General features: G+C 43.8%; 1 protein-coding gene across 1 annotated transcript in view; it reads left to right on the forward strand.

The window, feature by feature from the left end:
- Positions 1-9,074, forward strand: part of Atxn10 (ataxin 10) — a 142,499-nt gene extending 133,425 nt beyond the window's left edge. Inside the window, exons 11-12 of the mRNA XM_042265503.2 lie at positions 8,134-8,321; positions 8,778-9,074. Of these exons, the coding sequence (XP_042121437.1) occupies positions 8,134-8,321; positions 8,778-8,780 (191 nt within the window). The 3' untranslated portion in view covers positions 8,781-9,074. The remainder of the gene's footprint in view (positions 1-8,133; positions 8,322-8,777) is intronic.
- The last annotated feature ends 415 nt before the right edge of the window (positions 9,075-9,489 follow it).

Raw genomic sequence — 9,489 nt, forward strand, 5'->3', positions numbered from 1 at the left:
TTTTATTCTTTCATTTGTTGAACATGAACTATAGTTCTGCATTTTGACTCCTGTGACTACAGAAACATACATGAACATAAAGGTACTTATTGTATTATAATGATAAAGTTCCTTGGGTACATAGTCAAGAAGGGCACAGCTAAATAAACTGATAGTTCTACATTTAGTATTTTGAAGAACCTGTCTCTTGTACTCTGTCCTGGCTATACTAGCCTATATTCACACCAGCTGTGATTAGATTTGTGCCCAAAATCTAATCTGACTGCATGAGATAAATACCCAAACTTGCCAGGTGGTGGTGGCGCACGCCTTTAATCCCAGTATTCGGGAGGCAGAGCCAGGTGGATCTCTGTGAGTTCGAGGCCAGCCTGGTCTACCAAGTGAGTTCCAGGAAAAGGCACAAAGCTACACAGAGAAACCCTATCTCAAAAAAAAAAAAAAAAAAAAAAAAAAAAAAAAAAAAAAAACCCAAACTTTAATTTCTTATTATGTGAATGTTTGCCTACTTGTATGTATGTGTGTGCAGCATGTACACACTCAGTATAGTTTTTGTTTGAACTTTCCTAAGGATTAAAGATGTTGAACATTTTTCATGATCATTTTCATAAATGTATTGGCTGTTTGTGCTCTTGCTTTTGGATAATGCGGTTGATTTGAATGAAGAATTTTCTTTTTTAATTTTTTAATTAATTTATTTATTTTCTTGTTGACTATGTCCTTTGCCTTACAAAAACTTCTCAGTTTCAGAAGATCCCATTTATTAATTGTTGCTCTCAGTGTCTGTGCTGCTGGTGTCATATTTAGGAAGTGGTCTCCTGTGCCAATGCATTCAAGACTGCTTCCTACTTTCTCTTCTATCAAGTTCAGTGTAACTGGATTTATGTTGAAGTCTTGGATTTGAGTTTTGTGCATGGTGATAGATATGGATCTATTTGCAGTCTTCTACATGTTGACATCCAGTTATGCCAGCACCATTTGTTGAAGATGCTTTCTTGTTTCCATGGTACAGTTTTGGTTTCTTTGTCAAAAATCAGGTGTGAGTTCCTCTTTGAAAGTCTCTCTGAGAGTGGGAGTGTACTCTGAATAGGTTCAGATGAAGCAGCTTTTCTGATGTCTCTTCTATTCCAGAGTTCTGTGCATTTTATAAACATCTCTTCACTCAGCAGGTGGGGCCTTGCTGTGCCCTGAATTTCTCTTTCAGGCAATAAAGCTCAGCCATGGCACTGTTAGTGGGGACCTGGGTATGACTGGAGTCCTGGGCGCTGTCTTCTTTAGAAGCCTGATATTCTCCCCAGCTGGCTCCACAACAAGAATGAAGGTGCCTGTGCTTGTGTTGTGCATCTATATGTGGTCCTCAACATCTCACAGCCCAAATCTGACACAGGAACTGAGCAGCTGTCTCTGGTCAAATAGTTAGACCACTTAAGCTCTACATACCAAAGGTCACAGCTCAGGTAATGAGGAGCCTGGCAGGTGAGCGACACATACTCTGCAAGAGTCAGGGAGCACAGGAAGGAAAGCATTCCCAGAGTGCTGTAGAATCCTGCTCCTATGCCCTGTGTTCAGTGCATGTGCTGGACACTTTTTAGCATGCCGCATGCAGCAGCCCTGTTAGTCTCAGAAGTGACGTCAGAGTGCTGCCCCAAATACAAATGGAACCACTTGCGGCCCCAGAGCCCTTTGGTGTGGTCTGGGTTAGAAGTGGTATTGGTTGTTTCTGATCCTGAAACCTGTAGTGTGATAGGGATGCCAGACTGTGCCTGCTTTATACCACGCTCTGCTTTGAAGTGGGTAGTAAAAAGGATTCCAGAGTATGTAATGTACAAAATTAGTTTCAGTGCTCTAAGATCTTCACCACCAAAACCCTGTGAAGACAAGGTACCTGCGAGCACAGCCTTTGCTCGCCACAGAAGCATTTGGAGTGGGCAGTGCTAGTGATGACTGTCTGGCAGGGAGAATGTCGTCTTCCATGACTTCACTGCCAGCTGGATGGGCCCACAGTATGTTTTCTTTCTCATCTTGGATGCTGGATGGTGTGCATCTGGGATTGAAGGAGAGAGCATAGAATTCAGCCAGGGTCCAGACAGAGGGCGGTATGTGGCATGGTCCCCACCCTTCCCACAGATGCTATCAGGAAGTGGGAGCCTTCAAAAGGTGGAGAGATGTGTGGGCTTCGAGGAGGAGGCCCTTGAAACAGTGTCTCACCTCATCTTTAAAGGTCACTCTAGGAAAAGTAAGTTGTATGCTGCAAGGACAGTGAGTGTGGACTTGGCACAGAGGAGCAAGTCTCCAGTGACAGCTGTTCAGGCAGTTCTGCAACATCTCTGAAATGTCCTGTCTCCCTTGTGGCTGGAGAGGACAGGAAAGCACTTAGTCTGTAAAGCAGTGATGATTCTGAGATGACTTTCCCTCTGTATAGGCAGAAACTACTTGCTATTTGTAGCATGTATTAAGAACACGTATTCCATATTCTTCATATTATGACCTATAATTCACTAATGTGGCAGATTTTTCTTTCCCACCCTCTTCTATTTGTTTTTCCTTTTTACTGCTTTCAGTGTTGGCAGTTAGCCATTAATTAGTAAGTTGGCAGGTATGCACACATGACTTGAGCTGTGATTTGTTAGACGCTGTTAAGACAACAGGCTGCAAACCGTGAAACAGCACATGCAGCAGCGCTCACTGAAACACTCAGAGCACAGATGTTCCCTTGTATTAAAATACAAAACGCAGAAGAAAATTAGATACTAGATAGTCCAACAATTTAGGGCAGTAGGAGGAGCCAGTGTGGGTGGTTTGTGGTGGTTACTGCATACACTGGTTCCAGCACCATGCAAGGAATTTAGGAAGATCTGCCCCCACTGAGCTTTTCTCTTTAGTTTCTGAATGAGAAGAGGGTGTAGTGAATGAGTGTTGATAACCAAAGATAATGATAAAAGTTAACAGTGATGTAGAATGAACTTCATTATGAAAGCAACAGAAATATCTCTGGATGTCTAGAAATGGTTGGCCTGTGCAGAGAAACCTCTGGCTTTGTGGAAGAATAGACACCTTTCCCCACTGAACACCTCCGTCCTGTCTGCCCACTCCTCTCCATGAGCCTCCTTCCAGCCTTTGTTGTGACCATGAGTCTACGGATGCTTCCCCTTCCTCTCCATGAGTTAGTCCTGCCTCTGAGGGAGGGTTGATGGAGGCCACCCAGCTCCTCCCAAGAGGGCTGGGGGTGCTGAGCACACTTTGTTCCTGGTCCATACCTTCACGTTTTTCCTTCCTTGTATGAGGAAATCAGCACACTTGGGTTTTAGTAAAATAAAGAATTTGCAGAAGTTTTATAACCGACTGCTTGCTATGCTCCTACACCTCAGTTTTGCATAGTTTGAAAAGGTTGTTGTTTAGTGTGCTGCAGGTACTTATTGTTCACTCTGATCCTCATAACCGTCTATGATGTGGTTTGTAAAGGCCCTTGAAGGAGACTTGTCTGTCTCTGACTCGACTCTTACAGTGCAGTTGTTGGAGGATCTCCATGCCTGCTCTCTGTCTGCCCTACAGCAGAGCTCCTCTGAAGCTGTATGCATGTAAATCCCATTCCTTCACTGGCTCACTGTCTAAAGTAACTTCTCAACATACTCTAGGTAAAGATTATTATATGGCATGCATATACAGATGTTATATCAAGTATACATATATCCTAAAATTCAAGTAAAAGCCTTTGATATTTAAATTGTTATCAATGGAATGTAGGTTTCCCAAACCCATACTTTTAATAGTTCCTTGCTTACTGGTTCCTTACATATCCAAGGCCATAGGTCAACCTCTGAGGGGCAGAATGTTAAATACCATGCTTCTTTGGCCTACTGTCTTTACAACTACTTACTCTCAGAGCAGCCACAGGTCACTCACCTGTCATTGGTCCTGACAACTAGAGGTTAGTTGAATTTGTAGACACGGAAATCGATCCCCTGACATATATATCGTATGAACTACATCAACCTGTTCCCTGTTTCTTGCCAGTGTTTGCTAGCCCCGTTCTCAGCAGGCTCCTAGACAGGCTTTGGGCCTGACAACAGTCATCCTTAGACTTGAAGTCTGTTGGCTTGAGTCCTAGAAACAGCCTGCCTATAACTAGGTGAAGTCTGTCTTAACAGGTAACATTTTAACCAGGTGATTGTACTTTAAAGTAGACATGTCTGCTGGTTGGTACTAAGGTACTTGTACAATTTTTTGTCCACTAATACTGAGTCACCTAGCCTGTTCACAGCTTCAGGCTTAGCATGGACCCGTGGAGTGCCCAACTGGCACAGGTGCCCTCAGCCTCTCCTCCTCTTCCTGGTGCAGCAGCAGCAGCAGCATGGTGCTAACTGCCACTGTGGTCTCTGTGGCCTGGGTCACAACACCAGCGTGTTCTGCAGAAAAGCTGCAGCCCTGATTGCGGGCCCTTTCAAGGCAGTTTTGCGACAAACAGGCTCATGCCTTCTATTTGTAGTAGCTATGGAAACGGTAAAAGCGCTCTCTCCAGAGCTAAGCATACAATAAAGGACTTGAAGTTTTGGTAGGATTAGAGACTTTAGAAGATGTTGAATTTTCTCCCCCACTCTTTCTTGTTCCCTGTCCCTTTTACAGAGGGAACAAGAGGGCAATGTGAATATTAACTGGGACTTGTTTTAATCTCCCTTGTGACACTTAAGACTGTCTAGGTCTGAACTGACTACTCAGGCTCCAGTCTTTCACAGCACACTAACAAGGAGCCCATACATATTCATGACCCAGGACTACGGATCAGACGGCTCTTAGATTGTGTTTAGCAGTGTTTCTCTTTTCAGTTCCAATCTTCTGAAAAAAAGTGCTTTCTTTCTGTCATCTCTGAGTACTGAGTTATGGTCAGATAGGAATAAGAAGTTCAGGTGCTGTGGCACAGTAGGGTGACTAGTTAACAACAGTGCACTTTAAATGTCAGAAAGTTGGGAGAAAGGATGTTTAATGTTTTCACCATAAAGGATTAGTAATATTGGCGCTAACACATTGTTTAGTGAGTAAAGGTGCTTGCAAGCCTGGCAGCCCGAGTTTGAGCTCACACCCACATTGAAGGGAAAGAGAGAGCTAACTCCACAGAGCGTAGACCCATGGAATACCCATCTAGCACTGGTGTTCTCCTCCTCCTCCTCCTCCTCCTCCTCCTCCTCCTCCTCCTCCTCCTCCTCCTCCTCCTCCTCCTCCTCCCTTTCCCTTCCTGGTGCAGCAGCAGCAGCAGCATGATGCTAACTGCCACTGTGGTCTCTGTGGCCGAGGTCACAGCACCAACGTGTTCTGCAGAAAGGCTCCAGTGCTGACCTCCATACATGCACCATGGCACACATGCTCCCCAACACACAGACACACATCATGCATATACCCAAATAAAACAGGGGAAAAGAGGGCCAGCAAAATGGCTCAATGAGGGTAAAGGCCCTTGCTCTGCAAGCCTGTCAACCTGAATTCACGCCCCAGAACCCAGGTAAAGGTTTATGGAGAGAACTGACTCTACAGAGTTATCCTCTGACCTCTACAGACATATTGTGCACACCTCTATGCATCATTCATGAGTATACACACTAATGATAGATAAATGATAATAAAATTGTTGGATGAGGTAGGTGTGAACTCTGCAGTGTATGCACATATATGTGTTGAAATGTCATATGGAGCTCGGAAATATGAACAATCTCATGTCTTTGATATGTGAGTTTAAAAATTAAGTTAAAAAGAAAAATTAAAGCCTGAACACCTAGTAAAAACAAACTTTAGAAATTTATGTGTAATCTGAAACCCTGGACAGTCGTGCCCAGATGTTTTCATTTGAATAGAAACAGTGTTTGTTCTGTTGATGGACAGCACCATCAGCTGCTGGTGGTCACTTAGAGGGAGGGGTGCTTTCTTCTTGTCTACCTAAGAACATGTACAGGACTTTGATTGCAGGAGCTATTAGAAGAATCTTGGCAACCTCAAATTTGTTCAAGTCCGTTTATCTTTAAGTTAATAGCCAGGAAGTTCCAGAAAGGAGAGAATGTTTGGCCTCTGCCATTTACAGCTGTAGAGCTGTATCTGCGAACCAACCCCATCTCCAGTCTTACACGGCGTCTTTCTGAGTGTGTGCCTCAAATGTTTGCTCCTTTGTCACTTCTCGTCGTGATTGCTGCTTCCTCTTTTCTATAAAAAGTAAAAGGATGAGTTTGTATGGTGATCGTGTCACGTTAGGTGTAGAAAATAAATTGTTTAGAAATTACTTCTTGTGTTGAAAGTGGGTGGCACCCACAAATGTTATTTTTATTTTCTCTCATGGCACAAGGTGGAGACCCAGTGATCATGGAAAGGGGAGAAATGCAAATTCAGGTTTTATTTCAGTATTTGTGGATTTGGTTTTTAGAAAAGAAGCAGAGTCTTATAAAGGAGCTGGGCCTTGTCATGATGGATGGCAGACAGATTGCCAGGTGAAAACAGTCTCTAGCAAGGGGTGATAAGTACAGACTCAGCATCTGCCGGCGAGTGCAGCTTCTGTTCTGTACCTTTGGAAGCACTCAGCCATTGATACCCTCAAGTGGTTTCAGTGATAAACCTTCAAATACCAACAGATCTTTCATTCATTTATTCAAGGCTGCTAAGTAGGACTTTTCTCTGTGCTAGGCTCTGTCCAGGCCCCATAGTCCCACAGACATGAGGTCAGCCAGAGAAAGAGTCATGATCAGGAAGAGAGCTGACCTGAGACAGTGTAAAAAGGCTGGACTGGATTATGAATCAGGGTTGGGTTATAAAGACTAGGATGGCACAACCATTTAAAACCCCATAATACCCCTAGATCATATAGTACCCCTACTTTTAATGCTTTGATTCTTAGTGAATAGATTCAAATTTTAATTTCATTTGAGGTTATTGAACTAGAGAGAAACTGTTTCTTTCTTTCTTTTTTTAATTCTATAAGAAGAGCCCCCACCTTTATTACTGTTGACAGCCTCTCTTGGGTTTCACTTCTGATTAGTAGTCTAGAAATGTCTCAGAACCAGTCTGAGAGAAGCCTAGGGCAGGATCAGAAGCTTAGTCTGATGCCTTTTGGAGCCTCATGCACCCCGTCTGCCTTTGGAACTGTCTGAGTGTGTATCTAATGGCTATCAGGAAAATGATCCTTCCTTTTTTGTGTGTGCTGGAGACCAAAACCATGACCCAGTGAATGTTGTGTTGTGTAAGCACACTGGACCACAGTGCTACATCCCCAGCCCTCTGGATTTGATGATTTTGATACTCTATTGATCATGAGCAGATAGGCCTATTTCTCTGGAAATATTTTTATGCTAGCCTAGGTTCCTGTGGTTCCCTCTGGACCAGAGTGAAGCCCTAAACAAAAAGCCTACCCTTGGTAGTACTCTGTAGAGTAGCAGCTTTCAGTTTTCCTGCCACCTTAGTCATCATGAATAATGCAGTGATGTGACCCCAAGCTTCTGTCGTCTTCATTCTGATGTGGGGACACCAAGCAGAGCATTTCATTTGAGGGCCTGGGCATGGGGAGGCAGTGCGGGTCGTGTACTTTCAGAGCACGAGTGTTTCACACTGAACCTAGCAAATCCTCCACAGCTGAGGCTTTGTCTCTGAAATACTGAATGAGAGAAATTCCATGGTAACTCCTAGGAAACCATTCTTACTGATAACTGCACTTTAAACAGAGCTAGTTTCCTGTCTTATTTTTTTCCCAGCGCCTCTGACTTGTCTGCAGAGCTCCTCTTGTCCTTCCCTAGTGAATTGACATAAAGCCCAGGAGTGTACATATGTGTACTGCTGTGTTCATAAACCTCAGCAGTAGCTGCTCTGGGCCCCCCCCCGACACCCCCCCCCGACCCCCGCAACCCCGCACCCATGTGCATGTGTGCGCACTCATAACCTTGTTCATCAGACACTCAGTGAGCTGTTCTCTGGGACTGGACACACAAGCACGTGTGCACCTTTACAGCCTTTTAAATGGTTTCCTCTTTGAGTGCATATTTATATTCTTTCTAACCCTCTAGAAAAATCTCATCAGTATTCTTGTTCTCCTTCACTGTTTACCTCTGACAGTCATGTGAGTTACAGAAATGGGAAGTATGCTATTAAATTCCTTCACTCTGACTCCAGTCATGATGCAGTGGGTGGTGTATGCTGTGCGAAATCTCACTGAAGACAACAGCCAAAATCAAGATTTCATTGCAAAAATGGAGGAGCAGGGGTTGGCAGATGCATCCCTGCTGAAGAAAATGGGTTTTGAAGTTGAAAAGAGTGGGGAGAAGCTGATTCTGAAGCCTAATAACGACGTCCCCCCACCTGTAAGTATTCTCATGTAAACTGTCCTCCAGTCTCCCCCTGGAGCTGGCCCTGCATCCCTGTGACCTTGGAAGTGAGAGATTGTTATAGGGAGCAGAGAAGACAGGGAGAAGTTGTTCTCTGGAATGATTACCAGCCAGCACTAAATAGTGCTTCAAAGAACTTTTTGGTCAGGCTTTGTGATGCCATTTGCATAAAATTAGAAGTCATGCAGATCATAACATACAAAAACATACTGAAACGTATACGTGGTATAAACAAGTTCCTGGCCAGAACTAGGCTTTCTTTTAAGGTAGCAGCATTCACTGCCATTTTTCATGTGCTATTGCATGTATCCTTTAAGGATCTTCTTGGTCCTCCGTGACCGTGATGTAAGCAAAGCTCTGCATTTTCCCTTTCATGGTTCTTGTAAATAGATGTGCTGTAGGTATGACCCTGTTTCTTTTGTTTTTTCTTAGTGAATGACCTCTCCATCGGAACATGCTCAGATTCCATCTCGTGGATCTCTCATCTCTGCAGTATATGAAATCCCAAGTATTGGAAATGTAGAGCACAGATGTGGGACCTCTCAGTCCTTTAGAGTTCAATGTGTGTAAGCTACAAGTGGAAGTTTTCTTTATTTCTTTGCAGTAAGTGTAAACTGTCTGCCTCACCTTTGTGCCCCTGGGTAGAACGTGCTTTCAAGTCATATACCTTGTGCTTACCGTTGTAGTGGATAATAAACATTTTTGAGGGCATAGCCCCTTCTTGGCAAAGACTGGGACCCTTGATTGGATTCTGTCCATCCTTTCAGATGGCAAGTATGCTTCATTCCTTTGATTCTCTGCTGCTCATTGGATTTCTGAACTCTGGTGGGCTCTTGAAGTAAGTTTCTCACTGTGATTAATTCTACCAATCTCTTTTCTCCCCTTCTGCCTTTCCAAAACATTGACATGACTCATTTCCAGCTAATTAATTTGAGAACTCTCCTTCTTCATTCCATGCACTGTGTTGTCACTGAGCCCTGTCCTTTGGAAGTTGGAAAGGAGTGAGAATGGGTGAAAGAGCATGTGGCACTTAACTGTTTGCATCCCAGGCTGACTTAGAGGTACGGAGTCCATAATAAAGCAGATAGTTACATCTTGCCTTATTCATGCCTCTCTGACACAGAAAGGAACACTTGTTTTCTGT

This window comes from Peromyscus maniculatus, chromosome 20 (genome assembly GCF_049852395.1).
Source record: "Peromyscus maniculatus bairdii isolate BWxNUB_F1_BW_parent chromosome 20, HU_Pman_BW_mat_3.1, whole genome shotgun sequence".
Taxonomy (NCBI): Eukaryota; Metazoa; Chordata; class Mammalia; order Rodentia; family Cricetidae; genus Peromyscus; species Peromyscus maniculatus.